The 24,517-nt window shown below is 46.4% G+C and overlaps 3 protein-coding genes and 6 non-coding genes across 11 annotated transcripts; 5 read left to right on the forward strand and 4 right to left on the reverse strand.

The window, feature by feature from the left end:
• Positions 1–480: 480 nt before the first annotated feature.
• On the reverse strand, positions 481–13,477 carry LOC114581760 (dnaJ homolog subfamily C member 3-like). Its single transcript, XM_028702304.2, has 12 exons — positions 13,279–13,477; positions 11,582–11,692; positions 11,055–11,179; positions 10,193–10,267; positions 9,324–9,467; positions 7,855–8,036; positions 7,515–7,634; positions 6,233–6,338; positions 5,063–5,183; positions 4,408–4,540; positions 3,349–3,497; positions 481–1,936 (listed from the first exon to the last, which is right to left on the reverse strand). Exons 1-12 carry the CDS (start codon positions 13,475–13,477, stop codon positions 1,794–1,796), a joined length of 1,608 nt encoding a protein of 535 aa, XP_028558137.2. The 3' UTR covers positions 481–1,793.
• Positions 13,478–13,587: 110 nt separating this feature from the next.
• ADAT3 (adenosine deaminase tRNA specific 3) lies at positions 13,588–16,337 on the forward strand. Of its 3 annotated transcripts, none has more exons than XM_028702309.2 (2): positions 13,588–13,787; positions 14,492–16,337. In XM_028702309.2, the coding sequence occupies exon 2, from the start codon at positions 14,520–14,522 to the stop codon at positions 15,570–15,572; it is 1,053 nt and encodes a 350-aa protein (XP_028558142.2). In that variant the 5' UTR covers positions 13,588–13,787; positions 14,492–14,519; the 3' UTR covers positions 15,573–16,337. The 3 variants fall into 3 exon arrangements, with proteins under 3 accessions (XP_028558142.2, XP_028558141.2, XP_028558139.2); XM_028702308.2 differs by having other exon boundaries at positions 13,588–13,773; XM_028702306.2 differs by having other exon boundaries at positions 13,588–13,721.
• A 1,652-nt stretch (positions 16,338–17,989) lies between these two features.
• TRNAM-CAU (transfer RNA methionine (anticodon CAU)) lies at positions 17,990–18,061 on the forward strand. Its single transcript has one exon. It is a non-coding gene; the product is annotated as a tRNA-Met (tRNA).
• Positions 18,062–19,273: 1,212 nt separating this feature from the next.
• On the reverse strand, positions 19,274–19,346 carry TRNAK-UUU (transfer RNA lysine (anticodon UUU)). Its single transcript has one exon. It is a non-coding gene; the product is annotated as a tRNA-Lys (tRNA).
• A 513-nt stretch (positions 19,347–19,859) lies between these two features.
• Positions 19,860–19,942, forward strand: TRNAL-CAG (transfer RNA leucine (anticodon CAG)). Its single transcript has one exon. It is a non-coding gene; the product is annotated as a tRNA-Leu (tRNA).
• A 575-nt stretch (positions 19,943–20,517) lies between these two features.
• On the forward strand, positions 20,518–20,591 carry TRNAI-AAU (transfer RNA isoleucine (anticodon AAU)). The gene has a single exon. It is a non-coding gene; the product is annotated as a tRNA-Ile (tRNA).
• A 372-nt stretch (positions 20,592–20,963) lies between these two features.
• Positions 20,964–21,036, forward strand: TRNAM-CAU (transfer RNA methionine (anticodon CAU)). The gene has a single exon. It is a non-coding gene; the product is annotated as a tRNA-Met (tRNA).
• Positions 21,037–21,809: 773 nt separating this feature from the next.
• Positions 21,810–21,882, reverse strand: TRNAK-CUU (transfer RNA lysine (anticodon CUU)). Its single transcript has one exon. It is a non-coding gene; the product is annotated as a tRNA-Lys (tRNA).
• A 1,967-nt stretch (positions 21,883–23,849) lies between these two features.
• On the reverse strand, positions 23,850–24,351 carry LOC114582525 (histone H2B 1/2/3/4/6-like). The gene has a single exon (XM_028703618.2). It carries the CDS (start codon positions 24,323–24,325, stop codon positions 23,945–23,947), a length of 381 nt encoding a protein of 126 aa, XP_028559451.1. The 5' UTR covers positions 24,326–24,351; the 3' UTR covers positions 23,850–23,944.
• Positions 24,352–24,517: the final 166 nt, after the last annotated feature.

The following is a 24,517-nucleotide window of genomic DNA, read 5'->3' on the forward strand; positions in this document are numbered from 1 at the left end:
CAAGTTCTAGGGAACCGTATAGGCTTGCACCTGCAACTCACCTCTCTCCTTGCAAACCTGTGCAGAAGGCATTAGTAAATCGTTTTTGGGAGGGGTGTGTGGGTGTCACAAAGGATTCCTCCCTTAATAGGCTGGGTCAGCTCAATAATGCCAGATAAAGGTCTTTGTTGCAGAAAGCCTTGCTTTTGTATGACTTAATATGTCCCCCCCCCCAAGCAAAGGGGGAATGGCTTCAAAAGATGAGACATTTAGGGTAAAATGAAGTCATGCTTGCAAGCTTCCTACAGGCAGCTGATTCGCCACAGTGAAAAGAAGACGATGGGATTAGATGGGTCTTTGATCTGACAAACCAGGGCTCTTTTTGTGCCCTTTTTTTGCTTCCAAGTACAAGAGAATTTGTGGGGCTGTGATGAGACAGATCCTCCAGACATGGCCAACCCTTGTTTCTTGAAGCAGCAAGACAGAAAGACAAGCGAGAGCTTTGCAATACAAACGTTTAATCTTGACACTTTTGGTAATAGGTGGTGGTTTAACACCCCCTCCTTAACGTTCCTTCCCTTGGCCCCTGGGCAACGGCTAGAGCAGGTTCAGGCTTTATAACAGTACTGTGCTGTCTTGGGGTGGGTGGGTGGGTGGGTGGGTGGGGTAAGGGGACAGCAGTGCCTCCCCCTTTTGCCCTGGAGCAGGAGGAAGAAAAGTTAAAAATTCGCCTAACTGGAGTAAATTGAGGGAGGCAAGAATCCCTCATTTGGGTGGTAGAATATCAGACTCGCAATTCACACACTGTAACAGTCAAACGGTGGCAAGGAAGGAGGGGGATTTCACAGAGTTTAACTTTAGGGAAAGGTGTATGACCTAAGCTCCTCTCCCCCAAATCCAGACTGGGTTCTTGACCGTTATTCCCTTTGTATTTGGGGGAAGGGAGAAGTCAAATGTGAAATACCGGAATCCACCCCACCAAAAGAAGAGATGAATCTTGCCACTTCATAGGGTGGCCCAAACCACCGCAAAACCTGGTGGGTGTTGATCAAGAGGCGCTTCTCACTGCCTTTTCAAGATGAATAGCTGCATCAACAAAATTAAGGGTGTTGCAACGGAGGAAGGCCGTTGCAGGACTCAGCGGTGCTTTCTGCCATCAGCAGAGATCACCCCACACTTCACATTACGCAAATATTTTCTCAGGTAGGCAAACTCAAATGCATGCCAACAGGTATAATCTCCTGCCTACTTTTCTTTTCTTTTTACAATTTAAACGGGTTGGTAGTTATATGGCAGTGAAGGATTTATTTAAGGATAGATGGGAGTGAGGGCAGGGAAGGAGGAATCAGTTTCCTTACCACCAGCTTAAAAAAAATGAATCTCAGCAGACACGAGAGGTACAGCCCATCGTCCAACTAAGTCGGGCCGTGTACATAAACTCAGAGTTGCAAGGACTCCCATGAAAGGCAGGATTTTCAGAAAGGTATGTGCAAGGCCCTGCATGCATGGTTACATCTCACCTTGCAGCCCCCCATTGCTTGGGAACCACAACCAGAGACAAGACGACACCATCTTTCTTCAGGCCTCAGCTCTAGTCGGAAAGAGCATCCGGACATCTGGGCCAGGGATGTCTGGATGCAGCGGGGAGGCCACCCCCACCCACCCCCATTGCATAGCGGTTGTTTTCTGATGGGGGCTGGTAACTTTTGCAGTGTCTGCATGGACAAAGCACAGCCCAAAGCTCCAGGCACCTGCTTGCTAGCCACAGGGTCTCTTTTTTTTTGGGCCTTCCTGTTCCAAGGCTCGGTTCCAAGTTAATTGAAGTGAAATTTGAAGTGGAAGTTCCCAGAACCAAAAGGGTTGAATTCGAAGGGCCACTGGTGCTGGTGTCCTGCCCCTCCCTGCTGGTTCTCTGGGTCCAGGGGGTCCTCGCCGGAGTCAAACTTCTGCCGCATTTCTGGAAGGGGGAAGAAAACAGAGAACAAAAACGTAGGGTGGGAAAGAGGTTGCTGAGACGGCCGCTGGATCAAAAGAGGTGCAAGGCATATCTGGGTGGACACACGTGGGTGGGAGAAAAGGAGGGAGCCAGCTCTGGTCTTCGTATCTCTCAAGCACTCCTTGTTATTTTCAAATCTGAAAGATCTCATCCCCTCCATACGTGGATGTTTCTAGACCCATTTAAATACTTATTGTGTTCTAGATAGTGTAGACAAAAGCCCCTGACACAAAAACAGTCTGTCCCCCGACCTCTTCTGAAGGCTGGGGGGGGACAAGGGCTTTTCTTCCCACCCCCAGCATTTTAAAAAACCCCGGGACAGCGGAGGACGTCTCCGCTGTCCGGGGCGATCTTAAAATGCTGACGGGCGGCATTTTAAAATCGCCCGGGACAGCGGAGGACTTCTCCGCTGTCCGGGGCGATTTAAAAGCCCCTGGGAAGGCAGGCAGGGGGGACAAAGACTTTCGCCCCCGCCTGCCTTCAAAAGCCCTCCGGGACATCGGAGAAACGCGCTGCGTTTCTCCGCTCTCCCGAGAAGGCAGGCAGGGGGGAGCAAAGACTTTTGCCCCCCGCTGGCCTTCAGAAGAGGTCCTGGACCTCTTCTGAAGGCTGGCGGGGGCGAAAGTCTTTGCTTCCCCCGCCTGCCTTCAAAAGCTGACCGGCCCAGGCTTCGCGGACCTCTCCGCAAGCAGCGGCAGCACTGCCGCTGCTTGCGGACAGGTGCCAGCATGCCGAAGCCTGGGCGCGCCCGAGATCAGCGCGCCCAGGCTTCCCGCCCCGCCGCCCGGGATCGGGGCATCGTCCCGATGGCGGGTGGCGGCGGAGGCGTTCCCCCCCCCGCCGCCCGGGATCGGGGCATCGTCCCGATGGCGGGCGGCGGGGGGAGGCGTTCCCGCCCCACCACCCGGGATCGGGGCATCGTTCCGAAGCCCGGCGGCGGCGGGAGGAGGTGTCCCCGCCCCGCCGCCAGGCTTCGGAGGAGGTCCAAGGACAGCGGGGAAGACGCGCTGCGCTTCCCCGCTGTCCCAGAGATTTCCCTATGGGCTGTCGTCTTGCGAAGCAAGCCCATAGGGAAATTCGTTTTGCGAAGCGCCTCCAAAACGGAAAACCCTTTCGTCTAGCGGGTTTTCCGTCTTGCGAGGCGTTCGTCTTGCGAGGTACCACTGTACAGGGAAATTAGATGCAATCACCATTCTGCTGGTACAGCTGTAACCCATTGCATACTCCCAAAATTCTAGTGGTTAAGGGGCAGGCTATCTTAGCAAAGAACAACACATGCCAAATATGTACTCTTGCACTCGTTGTGCAAAACAACCAATTTATCGCCTACAGTGAAGCACACACAAACCTGAATTTAATCAGGAAGGCCTTACCTGGATCTGTCAGGACCTCTTTAGCAGCTGCAATGTCAATGAATTTCTTCTCAGCCTCTTTTTTCTCATCTTCAGACTGGAAATTGTCAGGGTGCCATTGCTGAGCTAGCTTCCGGTAGGCTTTTATGATTTCCTGCTTATTTGCATTCCTAGAAGTGGGGGACAGGGGGGAAACAGAAACTAAGTTTTTTCCTGCATTTTCTTCAGTGATGTGAATGATAACAAATTTAAGCATGAAAGTTTCCACAGACTGCACAGCTCGGACATGGGTTCCAGTGCCATGGGTTTCAGAAGAATAGGAGAAGCAAAGTACATAAGTAAAAAGACCTCGCTATGTTTGGCCAACTGAGCTCAGCATTCAGTGTATGCAAGCTCTGCAGATATACAGAAATCTTTCATGTCTACCAGAGATTCCTGTGCAAACCCAAAGGCTTGCATATTCCTGCAGCAACCTAATTAGAGCCGCAAGAGAGTTGTTTTTCCCCATTGCCACCTCATAAATACACTCTGCCAACCAACCAGTACATCTACTTTGCCGCATCAAATATTTACCCGAAACCTGGCCAGGCTGACTTTGTCTTTAAAACTATTGAAGTCGTTCCAATATTTATATCCTTTTGTGAGCGCCGGGTGGCTGGGTGGGGAGGGCAAGAGTTGAAAAGTTTAAAACTATGCTCTGGCAAAGCTATGACTTAAGGTCTGATTCAGTCAAAGTCAAGTTCCAATGAATTCAAGAATAGACAGGTGGTGGCTGTGGTCAGAAACACTTCTGCCTGGCTTGGGCTGGTGTGTCTCATTTGCAGCCTTCTCTGGTACAGGCTGAACTTACCACAGTTACACATAGAGATCACATTTGGATTAGACTACTGCAATGCATACTACATGGGGCTGCCCTTGAAAACTGTCCACAAGCATCAATGGGTTCAAAAGAAATGACGAGGTTGTGAGCTCAGTTTCTTGACTCTATTAAACCAATGCTGTATCAGCTGTATTGTCTCTCAATTTGTTTCCAGGTCCAATTCTGGACCAGGAAAGAGTTATGGAAAGTGCATGCCATACCTCCGAATCCCAAGGATTTTGTAATAGTCCCGTTTCTTCGATTGCTTTAGCAGTTTCTGTGCCCTCTCCAACCCTTCTTTTAATTCCTCATTTTCACCATCAAACTCTTTGGCCTCCTGATAGTCTTCAACCGCTACAAGGAAAGAGTTGGCTTTAATACAGGAGGAACAGTGACTTTTTTGCAGCCTCTTTTTTCAACTTTTGTCTCTTAATGTCATTATCTCGCAGGTCTGTGCACCTGGAATCTGACCGAAGTGCATGAAATCCAGAGAAAATAAAATATTTCTTAAAAAAAAAGAAGAAGCCACATGCCTAACCCTTTATTAGTGTAATAAAATAAAATGGAAATTTTGGAAAATTTTCAAGCAATGACCCTGCGCTTGGTCCAGTGAGCAGGGGGGGCTGGACTAGATCAAGGCTTCTTAACTTGGGTCTCCTTCTGTTTTTGGACTACAAATTCCCATCATCCCTAGCTGGCAGGACCAGTGGTCAGGGATGATGGGAACTGCAGTCCCAAAACAGCTGGAGACCCAAGTATGGGAAAACCCTGAACCAGAGTACCTTCCAACTCTATGATTCTGCAGGCAAAGCAGATACTCTACCACTGATACCCTACCATACTCTACATGGTCCTCTGCATCACCAACTCTTTTACCTTTTTCAAACTGCTCGTTCAGGATATAGGCTTCAGCTCTGTCACGCAAGATGAAGATGTTCCTGGGGTCGAGTTGGTGGGCTTCTGTGCAGATGTCTATAGCTTCATGAGGCTGTTTGCTCTGTGGCACACAAAAAGGGGGAGGGAATTTGTTTGCTACTTGTTTCCCAGCAATCATGTCCCCCCACCATATCTGCCCCATTATCTATTCTGATCCAGTGGATCACTGTTATAGAGTAGAGAGATGGCGGTTCAAATCTTTCCTGAGATACAGGCCAGTTGCAGCTAACAGGGTGTCCTCTAGATGCTTGATGGATGATTCCGGTCAACCCTGTCCATTAGCCGTGCTGGCGGGGGGGACTGATGGCTGTTAGGGAGCCCAACACTAACTGGAGGTCACCCTGTTGGCTACTCTGATTGTAGGCCAACAAGTTTCATTTCTACAGGAAGGAAGAAGCATGAGAAGGCTGAGAACATGACCAGGCACAGATAGGATACCAGTGGCAGATCAGGAAACCAAATGCAGATCCCTAGATTTCAAAACTGACATCTCTGTTACAGTGGTACCTCGCAAGACGAATGCCTCGCAAGACAAAAAACTCGCTAGACGAAAGGTTTTTCCGTTTTCGATTTGCCTCGCAAGACGAATTTCCCCTATGGGCTTGCTTCGCAAGACGAAAACGTCTCGCGACTTTGTTTTCTTTGTCTAAAAACAAAGACATGTTTTGTTTATAAAGTTAATTTATTTTCCCTTCAATTTTTGAACTGCTCTTTACAGTATGTGTGACTTTAAAGAGCAGTTAATAAACTGTTGTTGTACCAAATTTGGCTTTGTTTGGACTTTTTTTGACCATAGGAACGCATTAATTGATTTTCAATGCATTCCTATGGGATTTCGTGCTTCGCAAGACGAAAAATTCGCTAGACGACAAAAATTGCGGAACGAATTAATTTCGTCTTGCGGGGCACCACTGTACTTCAAAGACTGTCAGAATTCATTCTAAAATGGAAAAAATTGCAATACAAGTGTTATGAATTTTCATTCATTTATGTCAAATACTCTTGTAGTTGCATTTGATTGTTTACTCCTTTAATTAAACAACAAAACAAAGCCAAGTTTGTTTCAGTTCCTATTCATCTCCTCAGACAGGCTGGACCACACTGCCTTACCTTGGATAAACAGTGGCAGATGCGTCCTTTTGCCTTACTGGTATAGATCTCCACGTTGGGCTCAGTTTTCATGGCTGCTTTATACTTCTCAATGGCATCTTCGTACCTGTCCCCAGGAAATGACAGAGAAGACAACTGTAGATGGAAAGGAAAGGAGCATGCAAACCTCGAGGCTGCACAATGCTCTCATCGACAAAGGGATAACGAGCAGCCAAAGAACTGAATGTGATTGGTCTGATTTCGTGGTCTATCTGTGTAACAGAAACGCTGTGATTATTCTGCTATCACTCTACTCAAGTGCAGAGATTGCTACCGGGCCCCGGAGTGCAGCAACATTGTGTTTTCACAAACAAAACCACATGATAGACATCTATTAAATTATCAATAGTACAGAAGAGAGAGCTTTCTTTTCTCACAGCACTGGAGAAATGAAACAAACAAGATGGACAATAGGTGAAGGAGCACTTCGCAACACATGATTATCTTACAAAACTCACTACTACAAGAAATGGTGACCAACTTAGATGGCTCCATGGGTAGCTGCTAAGACCCGTTTGCCACAAAGTTGTCTGATAGTTCCACTTTTAAAGTCATAGGAATCTGCCTTGTTAGAGAGCCAGGTGTTCTCAGCAGGCAAAGCACCATTTTCAGTACTGTCTATCTCCAGTTAAAGCAACCATGGGCTTCACAGCTGAGAAAAGACGCTCTGACCTGACCCTCAAAGAATCAGTTCTGGGCTAGCGGTCTGACTCAGGATAAAAGGCAGCTTCATGTGACTTTCTAAAAAAAAAAGGGAGCAGACAGATTCATGAAGGATACCCATGATTTGGGAGTGAACTTCCCAGAAACACGTTTCGTGTGGGATGCCTGCCTAGATGAATCCTTGGTCTGAACCAGCAACTTGGTTCTTATTTTCTTATCTCAAGAATATCAGTTTACATTTACTAGACTTGATGTACTGTAAATATGCCGCCTGTTGAAGTCTCAGAAACTGTTTATGTACTTAACAGAGTCTTGCACAGGTGTCCTCCCTTCTCTGTGAACAGCAGAAACAGAAGCGATGATACACACTGAACAAATATATGCATATGGGTTCAACCCGCAAGCTCATAAAATGCCACAGAACAGAGCATTCCTCTGTGCACCCTTTGCACATGCTGAGAGCGTAACGATGTGCACAGAAGGCACTCGATGTGCCCTGCCGACTTCTAGCCAGCCACCCATGCCAACAAGTAACCCAGGAACGTTAAGGCGGGTGGACATAGGGAGGTACTCAGCGCACCTCTGAGATCTGATGTGCTCCTCGGCAGATTCCAGCTGCTTGGCGAGCTTCTTCACTTGCTTGTAGTGGGAGAAGCAGTCCTTGTCGTCCTGATCCAGCTTCAAGCACTCCCGCACTTGGCTGTGGAGGAAAAGAGACCGGGTCTAGATGCAACAGGAGGGACCCAAGACAGTGGAAAGGCCAGGGGTGGTGGTGCAGAAACTCCCTGCCTGTGCATTGTTGCGCCCCAGTTGCTTTATTATTAAATCCAGACACAGTGCCTGGGATAGGAAATATAGAATGGCCCCCCTGCACGTGTCTGTAACACACCGCACAACATATGCATGCACGCACCACTCACTTTAAGGACTCCTCGTGTTCCCCCAAGTTGTAATAGAGTTTGCTGAGCTTCAGGAAGGCCGCCCTGTTATCGTTACGCAGCTTGGTGGTGGGTTTCAGGTCCATGATGGCCTTGTTGTAGTCGCCGAGGTACAGATAGCACTCAGCACGCAGCTCTTTTGCTTCTGGGTCCCAGGGGGAGATCTGGGGCACAGAGGAGAGGAAGTTAATATCCTCAAAGCCTCCTGCTGTTTTTACTTTAGAACCTTAGTTGGTAGCAGAGGAAGTTGCCTTACAGAGAGTTGGGTGGCTGGTCCATCTAGCTCAGGATAGTCCACCCTGACTTGTCCACCCTGGCTCTCAAGGGTTTCAGTCAGGGAGTCTCTCTCCACCCTACCTACCTGGAAATGCCAGGGATTACACTGTCAGGAGCAGGAATCCTAACATGCACCTGGGCCTCATTGCATGGAGGTGCTCTAATGCTCAGCTATGGCCCTCCCAACCCAAAAACTCATTTCTGCTATATTTATTCAGAGTTTTGTGTGTCTGTATAAATAAAATTTATTTATTATTCCCCACCCCAGGACTTGATAGTGTGCCAAGCCCATTAGATTTTCCCTGCTCTTTTCCAGCTTCAGGTGACTGGGGTGGGCGGAGATGAGGGAAGAGACAGAGGTAAAAGGTAAAGGACCTCTGGGCAGTTAAGTCCACATACAGCTTTCCAGATCCATGTGGCCAGCATGACAAAACCGCTTCTGGCACAATGGAACACCGTGACGGAAACCAGAGTGCACAGAAATGCCATTTACTTTCCCACCGCAGTGGTACCTATTTATCTACTTGCGCTGGTGTGCTTTCAAACTGCTAGGTTGGCAGGAGCTGGGACAGAGCAACGGGAGCTCACCCCATCAAATCGCTGACCTTCTGATCAGCAAGGTCAAGAGGCTCAGTGGTTTAGACCACAGCACCACCCGCAAGCTTTTGGAAGAGGCAGAAGGCGACAAGGACCATGCTATTTATTCCACTTCCATTTTTCCTTCAAGGTGGTGTACATGGTTTTCTCCTCCTCCACTTCATCCGCACAACAACCTTATGAGGTGTGTGAGGGTGAGAAAGAGTCCCTGGCCCGAGGTCAAGCAATGAGCTTCACAGCTGAATGGGGTTTGGAACCCTGGTCTTCCAGGTTCTGGTCTCAATGTTCTAACAACGCAGGTTAAAAAGAGGGTTCGTCCTCTCGCTCACACAGACACCACTTCTTCCCAGCCATTCCAAACAACTGACGAGTTAAACACCCCCACATGTTGGCCCAAGAGGTGCTTGCTGTGTGACTGTACTTCAACACAGCTGAATGACTTTTGTAGACTTCATAGCACTCTCATACCAACTACCTTATTATAAGGACAGGAAGGCAAGTTCCTGAGGCCCGTTAACCTGACCCATGGTGCTGTTTAAATAAGAATATAAAGCCAGGAGGAGTTGAAGACAACATACCTCAATTGCTTGATCCAAAATACTGATTGCTCCCAGGTAGTTCTTCCTCTGGAAGGCAGTACGGGCTTCTTGCATGGAAAATTCGAGCTCAGAGACACGCGCAAGCTGCCTTTGGGCCTCTGTATTTTCTGGATTACTTTGGAGCTGATGAGATCATTTTTTCAATAAAATAAAACAGAAGGCATGTATTAGGTCACTCAATATTTTAAGATGTTGATCCAAATCTCTGAGCAGGTCCGAAAATGTCCATGTAGTTGAAACAGGGAGAAAAGATGGGGGCCAATACAGAAAGAAGAATGGTGTTGCGATGTATTTGGAGTTTGGAAATTATGAGAAAGGTAATTTCCCAAGGTGCTCAGCTGGGCAGATATCCCACCGTTCCTGGACCATTCCTGCTTGTTACAAAGCAAACTTTCCCAAAGAACTACACTCCCCCATATTTCCCACCAATGCATAATACGTGGTATTATTTAAACACCACAGTGAAAGCAATATTTTGCATAACTGCAAGGTTTGAATCCAATGTGTGCTGCCGCAACTTCCTAACTGGCTAGAACGTACAAGCCCAAAGAATCCTGAGGACTGTAGTTTACCCCCCCAGAACTAAACTAGACCCTTAAACTACAATTCCTAGGATTATTTGTGGGAAGATTTTAATGGATGGTGTGTACGCAGCCAGTGTTGAGCGGAGACTGGTGCTGCAGGCTACTGATGCTGAGCTACACAGTCTTTCTGATGGCCCTGAAATGGAATTCTAAGGAGGCAAGAGAATATATTTCACCAGCGGTCCATTGCCAGACATGAAAATGAGTGTGCATGGCTAGATGAGGCTCCTGCCCCTGTGATGTGGATGTGGGCAGGTTGCTTACCACAGCTTCAAAATCCTGCTTGGCTTCCTGCGTGCTGCCTTGTTTCAGGAGGATGTTGCCTCGCTGTAATCGGGCCTGTGGGACAGAAAACCCCCCAGATCCTTTAAGACAAGTGTGACAGGGAAGTAGGTTTGGGTGACAGCAATCATTTCCTGCTTGAAAACAGGAAGCTTATCTGTTGGGTTGCACAAACTGCTTGTGCACAAACTGTTTGCGCTTGTGCACATTTGCAAACACACGCAAGGAAGGATAGAGTAAGAATCTGCAGGGCCCCGATTATATAGTAAAACAGGGAACTTCACAAATATACCCACTGCACGAAGCTGCTCATGCATCCTGATTCCTTAGAAGGACACCATGGCAAAGGGAAGACCAGCCTGCTCTCAGACATCAGTACATGGTGAGCAGCTGCAGGGACCTTACTATCTCCCTGCAGCTTGCCACCTTGCCAAAAAAAGGGAACTTGCTCTGTGCCACTTGCCTTGGGACAGCAGTATTGAGGGGAAGATACACAAGGGCTGCTAGGCAATTTAAAATAACAAAACTGTATGGATCTAATGTGTTGCAAGCTATCCCTGAAATCAGCCGATCAGAAGACAGGATACAACATCTTTAAAAATAAAACAAATAATGGCTGTGGATTAGTTATAACTTGTATCAATGGCATCTGCCAGCATGCCCATGCTATTCAGAATCATTCTCCACCCATGCAAGAGGCATTGAAAGAGGAAGCAGGGGACTGATTTGAATCATTCAAACTAGTTCTCTGAGCTGGAAACAAACCTTTCTCCCTGCACCCTTTCCCATTAAGTAGGTCTTAGTGGGGAGGGGGAGAAGACACACACACACACACACGACTTACAGCCATGAAATCCGGCTTGAGCTCAATAGCCTTTGAGAGGTCAGGGAGCGCCGATTTGAACTTGCCCATGGCTAAGTAGATAGTTGCCCGTTTGTAGTAGGTAAGGTAATTTTTGGGATCACTTTCTAGGAGAGTCGAGGGGGGAAAAACCAAACAGTAATAAATGTCAGTATGCTTAACAGATCATATACTGTGTGAGATGCTTACGGTTCTGCATCTGCACCCTGTCCCCCTCATGAGTAGTAACATAAACTAATAATTATAGGGACAGACTGGAATTGCTGTGGTTTAGCTCTTTCACATGCATTTCTCTAAACCAGCAGAAGCTATATTTATGATTTAAAATTATACAAAAAACAACAAATCAGTTAGTGGAACCATTACCTTCCAAGGGCCCTCTAACTTATACCCTTAGAGTGCTCAGAGGTCGAGTGACACACCGACATTAAGAGGGCAGCATAAGCCCGTAAGACACCTGTCAGTTAGATGCCTCAGGGATGACAGTCAAAACAGGCTATATTACTCACCCACCGCAGAGTGGTAGTGTGATAGTGCCTCAGCCAGCTGCCCAGCGGCCAAAAGCTTCCGCCCCATTTCCAGGTGGTTTTCTATCTCAGCTTGCCCAGCAGCCAGCAAACCTGCAAGGTATGAAATGGTTTGTGGGACCAATAGCCATTGTAACAGAGCAGGAGAAAGAGAGGTGTGAGTAGAGGACATACGCATGTTTTAAGGAAAGGGGGGGGGGCCAAGCAAAATGGCAGGACACCTGCTCTGCATAAGATGATCTTAGGGTCAAGCCTGTTGGAAGTACAACAGCAGGGATAATTAAGTTAGCAACGTAAGGGTTAATTCTACTTACAGTTAGCCAGCTAACTGTATGAATGGTGGAGAATGGTGGAGCTGTTGCCTAGCACCCAGTCAGAAGGGCATGGTGCTTGCTGAGGTAACTCACACTCTGACTGGCTATGTAGTTCTGAGAGAGTTTCCCCTTATACGTGCAGTTGTACATCTTCCTGCTGTGAACAAGGCCTTAATTACGAAACACAAAAACCTGTTTATTTCTCCTCATATTTATGTACTGCTTTTGTTCAGGTCGCACATTAAAGCATTATTAGTTTCTTTTCTCTCTAGACTCTCTGCTATTGAAGTGACTCTGTTAAAAACTCCTTAGCATTTCCAGGAGGCAGGGGGAGAATCAAGTAGAATGAGATGTGAAAGATCACTTCTGGAAACGCCATTCAGTTACTGGTTCCAGAACCAGGTATCCTGCCAATCTCAGTTTTGTTCACACTGCATAGCTTTCTGCAAACCCAGAAGGTGTGTACTGCAGAAGTAAGCTTGAAGGGCAAGTAGCTCTAGAACTGGTTTGCTGTTTTTATAAATTCAACAGACAATGAAATTATTTTTAAAACTAAATCCATCGTGTTCAAAAACAGCTGCCTCCTGTCATTTATCGTTGTCTCCCATATGAGATGCAAAGAGCAATCAACACAATCTCCCCAGACCCGTGGAAATATCTGGAGCGATCTATTGGACTAGAGACTTCAATATGCATCACAAACTTATTCCAACAACGGTTCCAACTTCAAACTACTGTACCGTTATGCCTTTCCACAAGAAACGACATACTAGCTGTTATCGTTGCTTGTGTACGGCACATAAAGAAATGTTAAAGATACATTAGGAAAACATGCGTATTGTTTTATAATCAAGGAATGTTCCCTTCAATTAGGTTATCCGACAGGTCCTGTACAGTCCTACCTCTGTTTGGGTAAATAATAAGTGTACTCCTAGTGGAGACAGCTGGGAGTAGAGCGGAGGGAGCGACTACCTCAGCTGCAAGATATTGACTGGCAGCCGGCAGGAACCTTCCAGCGGATGCAAAAGATCAGAAGTGCAAGGCATGAGTTGCGGAGATGGAGGAGAACACTAAGGACTAGAAACATGCTAAGTGAGAGTGGCAATGAAAAGGGGGCGGGGCTATACGCGTGTGGGCGGGGCTACAAGGCACGTCAACGTGAGAGGGCGGGGCCCGTGGCGGGCGGGGCTTAGAAGGTGGGTTGGGGGCGTCAGAGCGAACCCTGACGCGGGGACCCGGCAGCACAGGAGGAGGGGAGAGAGAAAGGGGCGGGGCGACCGTCTACGCAGGGGGCGGGGCCAGCAAAAGCCCTGTCCCTGAGGGCGAAGAGGACACGACCCGTCGCCTCCCGGTTACCATGGTTACCTGGCAACTGCAGGTCCAGCAAAACGCACAGCAAGGACGCGACCCACAGCAGCCGCCTCTCGCAGCCCCCAGGGCCCAGCCCGGGGTTGTCCCCGCCTCTGCCGAGCAGCCCCAGGCCGCGCCACACCGGCTGCTGCCCGGACTCCATGTCCCAGCTCCGGACCCAACTCACTTCCGCTTCCTCGTCGGCGAAAACCATTTCCGGCCGCTCTAGCCTCTTACTTGTCTCTTCTTCTAGACTACGTCAACGTGCCGACTCGGCCTCCTTACTCCTCCAAAGCGTCAGGGAGAGGAAAGAAGGACAGGGGAAAGAGGAGCTGCTGGCCAATCAGCTTCCACATCGTGGATGTGGTGGAATTTAGTTAGCCAATCAGCGTCAGATGAAGTCCCGGCGCACCACGTGGGCGGATGCGCTTCGTGGTCTTTGCAGAGCCAAGCCGGGGGTGAGATTCCGATGCACGTGTGGATACGATAATAGGGGGATACTTTTGCAGGGTGAGATTATGATGGTAATGAAAATTCTAATGATGACCAGTCGTCATCCTCCTAATAATAATAATAATACTTGCTTGTCATAAATGTAATAATTGGGAATTATTAAATTCAGCACTTGTGAATTTCTTCAGTGGGTGAAGTGGAACAAGAAAAGAGGTGCACATGGGCTCAGCTTCTCCCCCCGCTCTGGCTCATGCGGTTCAATCCTAAAGAGTACCTCTGAGCATGTGCAGAGCGACTTACTTCCTTGGCTGAATCATCACAATCCTTCCCACCACATTTGAGAACCTGAAGTCCTAGTATCAGCCTGGTTATAAAATAAAACACTGCGTGTGTGTTTGCCTGTGTGTTGAAATGGGCAGAACTTGTTCTGCTTGTAGTTATTTTAACAAGTTTGACTAAGAGAGCCTGTGCCAGCGTTTGGTAACTCGATGAGCTCTAGCGATGCATTGATATTTCCCAATGTTTATCTTTCAAGAACAATAGCTTCAGACTCATTTTCAGTAATCTAGTTATTTGATTGTGAGCTCGCAGGCATAGTTAGGTCAGGCTTCCCACTTACAACCCTTTAGAAGTCATACATCATAATGATAATGGCATGCAGCCTCTTATTGCAAAGAGGGAGGGGAAGACTGAAGCAAATGCACAGGTGGTGTAGATTTGTTGTGTCGTGCATTTTTGATAACCGGCTCTCCTCTTCCTTCACCCTCCCATCCAGAGAGCATGCCAGGGATGCGCCCATCCTAATGGAGCCAGGCTGCAAGCGCCGGAAAACGGTGGAGCTGAATGGGGCCTCCACATGGGACGTGCTTCCTGTTCTTTCAGAGAGGGAATCCCAGAGTGTGGTTCTAATCCCTGCCTTTGCCGCACCCATCCTGGACAAGAAGGAGGCGTGCCGCCTGGTGAGGGAGGTCTCTGCCGCCTACCCACTGGGGGACCACGCACACTTGAAACGTGTCCGTTCCTGCGTCTCTGCGGAGAGCGCCCATCCACTGGAGATGATCCTGTGCCTGGCCAGCCCCAGACTAAAGCAGGATGGCTCGCAGTCCCTTGCTGCCCTTTTCCCCGATGGCCAGGTCGACCCGCGTGGCTTGGGGGAGCCTTTTTTGACCCTGGTGCCAGCCTTCCCGCCCTTGACCCGCCCCCAGTATGAGGAAGCCTCCTCGCACTGGCCTGTCTCTTTCCATGAGAACAAGCGCATCAGCCGGGCTCTCAGCGGCTGCCTCTTCACTCCCTCGGAAAAGGCCGCCATGCAGAGCCATATGGAGCTGGCTATCCGAGCGGCGAGAGAAGGTGCGTGGCTCAGCATGGAGCCGGTGGGGGCCGTGGTGGTTGACCAAGCTTCTGGGAGAGTTCTGGCGGTGGCGCATGACTGCAGGAGAGGCTTCAACCCGTTGCTGCACGCCGCTATGGTTTGCATCGACCTGGTGGCCTGCGGCCAGGGAGGTGGGGCGTACGATTATAAAGATTACGCCGCCTGTACCTTCCTTCAGCTGGACAGCGACTCAGGCCATTCCTCCTCGTCGGGCGACGGGCTCCCCTACATCTGCACCGGCTACGATATGTACTTGACGCGGGAGCCGTGCGTGATGTGCGCCATGGCTCTGGTGCACTCGCGCATTGGACGGGTTTTCTATGGCGTGCCGTCCCCACACGGCGCCCTGGGGACCAAATACCACATCCATCGCCGCAAGGACCTGAACCACCGCTTTGAGGTGTTCCGCGGCGTTCTGGAAGACCAGTGCCGCAGCTTGGCGCATATTTCGGTTCCCGGGGAATCACGGAAAGGCAGTCCTTGAGGAGGATATTTCTTGTTATGCTTCCTTTTTAACTTTTTATAATATATATGATGTATGTCTTATTTTAAGAGAAGTAGCGTGTCTGCGGAGCTTTGGAATGTGTACAGTGGTACCTTGGGTTAAGAACTTAATTCATTCTGGAGGTCCGTTCTTAACCTGAAACTGTTCTTAACCTGAAGCACTACTTTAGCTAATGGGGCCACCTGTTGCCGCCGCGCCGCCAGACCACGATTTCTGTTGTCATCCTGAAGCAAAGTTCTTAACCTGAGGTACTATTTCTGGGTTAGCAGAGTCTGTAACCTGAAGCGTATGTAACCTGAAGCATATGTAACGCGAGGTACCACTGTATTTGTGTGTGTGGGGTTGTCTCTCATTTTTACCCTTTTTACTGTTCTCTTTTTTTCTTTGGAAATACATTATCTAAAGAACAGTCATGTCTCTGTGGTAACTGGGAATTTGGAGTACCTGAAACTGAGCAGTGACCCTCTACAGATTTTTGGCACTTGTGAGAAATTTTTTTGTGCATTGTGAGAAATGATGACTAGGGAAAACCTCTGCTTATAAATGGTCCTATGTGCAGTTTTGAGGTTCATGAGTGGGACCTGCAAGAAAATGTTGCAGTGTGGAAAGCCCTTGTTCTGGATGCCAGTACCTCCCTTCCCTTGGCCTGCAGCAGTTGGTCAACTTTCCACAGCTACTGAGCATGTCCAGACCTCATCGGTGTTTTGTGGTCCCCTCAGTTTTTCTTTCTAATAATAATAATAAATTTTTATTTGTATCCCGCCCTCCCCAGCCGAGGCCAGGCTCAGAGCGGCTCACACCATAAAAACAACACAAAACGTAACTTTAAAATAACCTGCATCACAAAAGTAACATTCAACAATCATTAGGGTAATATAAAATAATAATAATATCAACACATAAAAGTTAAACAGAAATCCACTCAACAGTTACAATAAATAATTTCTAAACTATAATCAATAAAACAAACAAAAAAAATTGAGAAGCCGAGACTAGAGGGTGGAGCAAGGCAGGTGGAAAGAGGCCTTGGCTGACGAAGTCTCTCCCCTAAAGTTGTTTTGTACGTACCTGGGATTTCACTTGAGCCTGCTGATACCTCCTTTGTGGATCCCCCCCCCCCCCCACATAGGGATTCATGCTCGGAAAATTCAGGCAATTCACCACCATGTTGATGACCCCAATGTACACTTCATGTGGGGAATACTACCCATATTTCATTGTATTCCTGACTCCTATCCTATCAGCCAGCATGAAAAGGGATCTTTTAAGCCACTATATGCCCCAAAGCTAAGCATTTGGGAACACTGAAAATACAAGGTGCTTCAGTTTCAGAAGAAGGTACTTCAAGATCTGTTACTTAAAGTGGAGATTTACGGAAAACAACTTAAAGTCACTCCAAAATAAGATATTGGAGCACTCCAAATCATGTATGCGCACAGAAAATAGTACATCAAGCTGAAGGGCAACACATGGAGATCTGCCTGGATTGTTGCAACACACTCCTAATTTTTATTAAATGTATAATTAGAAGATTATTGTATGATCTTAGAACAGCTGTGGCTGCAGTTCTCATGAAGGGACCCAACACTTTTGAGTTTGCCACTATGCTGTTGCCTTGTATGAATACAGAAAACCAGCACTGGCAGTGACAGGCGGTTGCATTCAAGAGCGGCGCCAAAGGAATGTGAGCCTAGGCCATGCCATTTTAGGGGATGAAGCTTAATTTTTGCAAGATTTGTCAGTGAAGGGGGTCTTAAAAATATGTTTTTGCTTGGGAAGAACTCAAATCTGCTATTGGGCAGCATTTAGTTTGGTAAATGATGAGGAAGCATATAAACTGCTTTTGGGGAACCAAAGAATTTTAATTTTAACTTCTGAAAATGTCAGGTAATGCTGAATAATAATAATAATAATAATAATAATAATAATAATAATAACAATAATAATAAATAAATAAATAAAGAATATATCTATATCTATATATATCGATATATCGATATAAAGATATATGGATATATAATATAACTGCATATTTTGGGCAATCATTTTTAAATATTTCTATGCAATTTTACATGCATTTTACTTACCAAGAAAAAAACCCTAAATTATAATATCTTTTGTATTGCCAAGTCATGTTTCAACTTTTTAGCACCTCACATTTGGGGAATTTGCAAATTCAATTCAAAGCCAACCTTCCCCCTCCCAATGCCCATCAGTATGCAAAGGTGAGGAAGTCAATATGTTTTAGACCCAGAATTGCTCGTCAAAATTCGCTGGCTCTAAAATGCACCGCATCGTTTCAAATCCATGGTCCTATTTCAATTGACAGTCTTTCATGGCTTTGTAATACGCAGCAACGACTATTTAGGAATGTAATGCAAACCCCAGCCTCATGGAGCAGAGTGGCGCAGCGGAAGCGTGCTGGGCCCATAACCCAGAGGTCGATGGATCGAAACCATCCTCTGCTAAGTTCGATTTTTTTTTTTTGGAGGGTGACATTTTAATTTGGTAGCAATGTGGAAGAAGACAAATACCTCCTTTAAATTAATATGCAGGCAATTCGAGTCTCAAATAGCTACAATACCTTCCAGTTTAGATGCCTGGAGACAGAAGTCTTTTGTTTAAATAACTCTGTTTCCCCTTCAGGGAAAGGAAGACGCCAATCAATGGGTTATATCAGGGTCCACTCGAGCAGTGCAAACTTAACAATGATTACTCATAAAAGGTATTGAAAAATATGTCTTTCTGTAATAGTTAGCCGTTGATTTGTGTGGAGTTTTTTTTATTGTATATATAATTCTGATAAATCGCTTTGTGTTGTTTTTTGAATGAAATTGCAGTATATAAGCATTTTTAAAAATAAATTTAAAAGTCTATTGCATTCAACGGGGCTCGCTCCCACGTAAATGGGGGTGAAGCAGCCCCACTTAATTAAATAGGACTTACCTCTGAGCAGTAGACATTTTTGAGGCTTGCATTGTGAGTGGGGTATCACCCAAATGCGATTTTATATATATAGCAGAAAAAGACTTTGTGGCTCAAAACCTGACACTTACGTATCCTCATTGAACGCCAGATCTACTTCTGAGTAAGCTTGCTTAAGATTTCGCTGCAAGCTCATGGACCGTGATAGTATTCGATGGGGGACACCCTTCACACAGTTTAATTTGATATGCTCTGACTGCAAAGGTGCAAACAAGCCCGCAGCTTTTTAAAAACAAGCCCTAATGAAATGTGATGCACGAGATGTGATCCAAGAAGAAAAGGAAAGGATGCTTTTAAAAATCATTCGGATTCACTAATTGCTACGTTTGCAATTCACTGTGATCAGAAATGGTTGCAAACCAAAGCCTTGCGGTTTATAAACGCGCAAGCTGAGCTGAATGGCGTTAGGATGAAATTCATCGTTAAAAGAGGCCTCCTTCCAACGGCCAACATATTTTTTTTAATGTGTTTCTTGTGTTTCTATATATACATGCTTCGTTAGGAGGGGGAGGGGCTGCTTAGCCAGATACGGAAATGAAAGAACAAAACATACCTGATTATCGAAAAGGGCACTTCTTTGATTTTATTATATATTTTTTAAACTATTTGGGGAGGATTCAAAGCAATCTCTTTTAAAAAGGTAAAAGAGACAAACATGCAAAGCGAACAAAAAAAGAATTTAAAAAAAATTCAGCCGCCCGAACAGGGACTTGAACCCTGGACCCTCAGATTAAAAGTCTGATGCTCTACCGACTGAGCTATCCGGGCTCTGAGAGTGCCTTGTTTCAGGAGTAGTGTAGTGTGATTTGGCATAGCAAGCCTGCAGGTTCTTGGCACATTGTCCTTCCCTTTGTTTCCTCCCGGAAAGGTAAGAGGCCAACTGTTGCATCGGGCCACAGTGGCCCACCTTGTCCGGCAACCTGTCCTTACATTGGCCCAGCCATGGGGCCAATGGGGAGCCCAAAAGCAGGAGGTGGGGAGGAGATCGAGGGGGGGGGGTGCACAGCATTCTCCCCACTTGTGATTCGCAGTAACCAGACCCACTGCCTCCAAACAGGGGAGAGAGAACGTAGCTACTGCGACTTACCATCGTTCAAAGCCTTCCAGGTTGGTGCCGCTAACTTAGAGCCCTAATAGTTCTGAGATAGAAGAAAGAGACAGTCATTTGTTAACCCAGTGCTTAAATGATTATTATACATATTTTATCGGTTTAAAACTGGAACAGAATGACATAATAACAAATTATTAATACTGCAACACAGCAAAGGGCGTTTAACAACTGTCAGGATGGCCGAGCGGTCTAAGGCGCTGCGTTCAGGTCGCAGTCTCCCCTGGAGGCGTGGGTTCGAATCCCACTTCTGACAAAGCGTTATTTTTGGTGCCTTTGCCAGAGAACGGGTTGGAGATATTCTTCTCCTTCTCCTTTTTGGGTGCACTGTGGATAGCTATCCTTCAATGAAAATTGATTGCGTGCAATTCACACACCACTGTCCGCTATCGCAGTTAATTGCAGTTTTAATACCCCCAAAATTACTGTCATCATTATAAGACTAAGCAGCTTGCAGATCAGCACAGAATATAACTGCTTAAATTATTCTGTTGCGGTGTTTTATCGTTTCCTCTCTCTCTCTCTCTCTCTCTCTCTCTCTCTCTCTCACACACACACACACACACACATCCTCTCTCTCTCTCATTCTCTCCCGTTTTTCCCCACGTTTCGGGCAAATGTGAAATTCGACTTCCTGGTTGATTTGTTTGATCTGAAATAAAGCTTGAAATAGGAATGTCGAGTGCTCTATTTATGTAAGCATAATGGCGTGTGTTGATAGGCGAGAGAAAAAGTTCAGTATTGTGATTTCGCCATCTAGCGTTCGCTTTCACGATTTTAACATCCCTTATTACATTCAACAGCTATCCAGGAAACAACTCTTTCGTAACTGGCCGGTTAGCTCAGTTGGTTAGAGCGTGGTGCTAATAACGCCAAGGTCGCGGGTTCGATCCCCGTACGGGCCAATGGGTTATTTTTTGGAACCTTTTGCAATGCAGTATCGTTAATTCTCTCCGATTTTCTCATGCTTTCGTTTATTTTTTGACAAAATCCTGGAGGGAGCTGAATGGGAAACTGTATTGTGTAATCCAATGGGTGTTTCTTCAGACGCCTATCTCTGGTGCATAAAACTAATTTCTTTCCCGCTCTGTGGTTATAATAGAGGCCCTCCACTCCGTTGAGATCTGTTACGTTTTCAGTGTAGGGAGATAATTCAGATTATAAACGCGATGTCATTCCAGAAACTTCAAACGAAACAAATACTAGTTAGTTAATTATTTACTAAAATAGCAAATTTACATCCTGGTCAGGCTTACTGGGACTGTTTAATGATAGGTGCCTTCTTAGCGCAGTAGGCAGCGCGTCAGTCTCATAATCTGAAGGTCCTGAGTTCGATCCTCAGAGAGGGCATGGTATTTTTGAAAAACAAAAAAGTGTATTTCTAAACTAAGATATTTATGCGTAGAGTTAATTCCTTCTTCAGAGGCTGCTGAACACGTCTTTTGCTGACCCATTCTTAGCAGCTCAAAAAGAAAGTATAATTTGGGGTGGGGGGTTAGGACGTAAGACGAACCCAGCTGGATCAAGCCAATGGCCCATCTATTCCAGCATCTTGTTCCCACGTGAATAAACGCACAAGCAAGACCTGAGTGAAGCAACACTCTCCCCTTCTGTAGCTCCGAGAAACTGGTATTCAGAGGCATGTTTGAAACAGCCTCCATGCTTTCTCGTGTTTAAGTGATGTTTTAAGCCTTCCCTGTGCTGAGAGAAGGACCTCCTTTGTCACTTTCACACTAAGCAATAGGTTTACAGAAAAGGTTCTATACAGCATCTACAGATTTAATCCAAGTATGTGGAAAGCTGTTGGCTTTTCAGGTTTTGCTTTCCAGATATAATTCCTGCCTGTTGGACATGCTGTTTGGGGTGGATTAGAGTCCCGTAACAAGATGAGAAGGCCGCAGGCTCCTCGCCCCTGAACTAAGCCAAACATTTCACTGTGGGACGCATTTAGATTTTCTCTGCAAAAAGATTCGTATATATCACCCTAGGTAGTAGGACTTAGCCCCCTTCCACCAGATCAAAACATTGGTCAGCAATGCCAATTCAAATATCTTCATGGCTTCTGGTATGGGAGTCCTTTATTAGTCTAAGCCTGTTGCGGCTTCCCCATCCTCCAAAACTTCCGCCCAACGTGGGGCTCGAACCCACGACCCTGAGATTAAGAGTCTCATGCTCTACCGACTGAGCTAGCCGGGCTGCTGGCTAATAGTCCTTTTTTCCATCTCCTCCAAGCAGCTGTTTCTCAAAGCAGCTGAAAGATGCCCTTGCTCCCTGTCTCATAAAGGTAGACATGAAAACCACCCATTGAAACTGATCAGCGGTAGATTCAGGGCAAACAGAAGTCCAGCGGTTTGTGTAATTCATCAACATAAATGTGGTGACAGATTATCAGTGGCTTAGACATGCCTGGCACTGGCTACCAGTTATGGAAACTAAATGGAACCTCCAGCTTCAGATATGGGAGTGGGGATAGTGAGGAAATACAGTAGCAGTGCTGTTTTAGGAACATTCGCAGGGAAACCAAAATGCTTGTTTACAAAGCTATTGTACTAGCAACCTTACTGTATGCTTGTGAAACATGGACCACTTACAAATGCCATCTCCAACTCCTTGAAAGATTCCATCAACCGTGTCTCCAAATTTTTTTACACATATCTTGGGAAGACAGGCGAACTAATGCCAGTGTACTGGAAGAAGCAAATATCACCAGTGTCGAAGCAAGGATTCTTCAACATCAACTTCATTGGACTGGTCATGTTGTGTGGGTGCCTGGTTATTGTCTTCCAAAGCAACTACTCTATTCCAAAGCTAAAAATGGAAAACGTAATGCTGGTGGTCAACAAAAGAGGCTCAAAAAAACCAAAAAAGGCAAATCTAAAAAAAAATGTAATATAGACACTGACAACTGAGAAACACTGGCCTGCGAGTGCTCCAGTTGGAGAACAGGCTTTACGAAAGGTGTCATAGACTCTGAAGACGCTCAGACTCTGGACGAAAAGAAGAAATGTGCTAAGAGGAAGGCACGCTTGGCAAACTCTCACCATGATCAACTCCCGCCCGGATCCAGAATTGGCCTCCACAGTCACTTACGGACTCACTGTTAAGACTGTGTTCATGGAAGACAATCTTACTTGGCTACGAATGATCGCCAAAGAAGACAGTAGCAGTGCTGTTTTAGGGCACTCTTTATTATGGGATTGCTGAATACTTCAGGCTGACCACTGTGGGGAGCAGAATGCTGTGCCAAATAGGCCTTTAACCTGACCAGGCTCTTCTGTTATGTCCTCAAGAGCTTTAAACCCTCCCAAATTATATAGTCACTCTGGACCTCTACTAATTTGTACAGTATTTACTTCTAAAAATGATTACCCACACATTGGAACTCCTTGCCTATTGACATCAACCAGGTGCCTTCACTGAACTCTTTTCAGCACCTGCTAAAAACATTTTTTTATTTAGGCAAGCCTATTGAGACATGTCAGATGTCAAAATTTGTTTTAATTTGGTTTGTTTTTAGCTTACTATTGATTTTAATTATTTGTTGGATGTTTAGATACTTTTAAACTTTTTGTGAACTGATTGGATGTTTTACTACAATCAAGTGGTGCATAAATGTTGTGAAATAAATAATAATTATAATTATCTTGCCCCCCAAAAGAAACCCAGGGCAGCAAACAGACGATAAAATAAAAACATACACCTAAAAAGAATTCCAAAACAGTACAGGTGTAGACTGGGGAAGAGCTATACTTAAAAGGCTTGTTGGAAACGGAAAGTCTTCAGTAGGTAGGGCTCAAAGTCAGAGATGGCAGGGACATTGTTAAGTACTGAAGAAAAAAAAAACAGACCTAGAATAAACCTATTTGCAAAATTAGGGTGACTTCCTGAATTATGTGGTAGTTACAAGATTTTCTGGGATCTGTATGTTGAATAAGATGCAACATTCTACAAATCAGTAAGACAGTACATTTCTGCCTGGCAGCATTTCCCACATTGCAGAGTGGGATCTGAAACCGAGCAGCACAGAAAACGCTCCAGAAACTCTATAGCGCAATTCAACTTTTTCAAGTAGCATGAAACAGAATTTACCACTACAGATCTACCTTCAAGTCACGTCCCAAGCTATTTAGTCTCTCTGGTTAACCAAAAGAGGCGATGCTTAGCAATATCAGCTCATTTTACTGCGAAAGTAGGTGGCTCTTAAAAGAGCCTTTGGTTTTCTTTTTGGGGAGCCCAATAATCAGTTCTCCGGGGAAGCTCACTTGGAGCTGGTGTACTTGGTGACGGCCTTGGTGCCCTCGGAGACGGCGTGCTTGGCCAGCTCTCCGGGCAGCAGGAGTCGGACGGCGGTCTGGATCTCCCGGGAGGTGATGGTGGAGCGCTTGTTGTAGTGCGCCAGGCGGGAAGCCTCGGCCGCGATGCGCTCGAAGATGTCGTTGACGAAGGAGTTCATGATGCTCATGGCCTTGGAGGAGATGCCCGTGTCCGGGTGGACCTGCTTGAGCACCTTGTAGACGTAGATGGAGTAGCTCTCCTTGCGGCTCTTCTTGCGCTTCTTGTCGCCCTTCTTCTGGGTCTTGGTGATGGCCTTCTTGGAGCCCTTCTTGGCCGCGGGAGCGGATTTCGCTGGCTCAGGCATCTTCCAACTTTCTGCCGACAGCACCGAAGGAAAGAAAGTCGAGTAACAGCCGCGCTGCGCGCCCTCCTATTTATAGGACGCTTATGCAAATGAGGTATCGAAACGCTCGTGTCACAATTGGCTACAATCCTCGCTGACGCAAAAGAAAAAGAGAGGGGCGTGGTCCGGAATTTTGTTCTGCGCGCCTGTGAG

The sequence above is a fragment of the Podarcis muralis genome, chromosome 13, assembly GCF_964188315.1.
Source record: "Podarcis muralis chromosome 13, rPodMur119.hap1.1, whole genome shotgun sequence".
In the NCBI taxonomy this organism is placed as follows: domain Eukaryota; kingdom Metazoa; phylum Chordata; class Lepidosauria; order Squamata; family Lacertidae; genus Podarcis; species Podarcis muralis.

Coding starts and splice junctions, on each gene's coding strand:
- LOC114581760 (XM_028702304.2), bottom strand. CDS start 13,477: ATGGTTTTCGCCGACGAGGAAGCGGAAGTGAGTTGGGTCCGGAGCTGG. Junction 11,693..13,278: donor GCTGGACCTGCAGTTGCCAG/GTAACCATGGTA, acceptor CATACCTTGCAG/GTTTGCTGGCTGCTGGGCAA. Junction 10,268..11,054: donor TCAAGCCGGATTTCATGGCT/GTAAGTCGTGTG, acceptor TCTGTCCCACAG/GCCCGATTACAGCGAGGCAA.
- LOC114582525 (XM_028703618.2), bottom strand. CDS start 24,325: ATGCCTGAGCCAGCGAAATCCGCTCCCGCGGCCAAGAAGGGCTCCAAG.
- ADAT3 (XM_028702306.2), top strand. CDS start 13,687: ATGCGCTTCGTGGTCTTTGCAGAGCCAAGCCGGGG. Junction 13,722..14,491: donor TTTGCAGAGCCAAGCCGGGG/GTGAGATTCCGA, acceptor CCTCCCATCCAG/AGAGCATGCCAGGGATGCGC.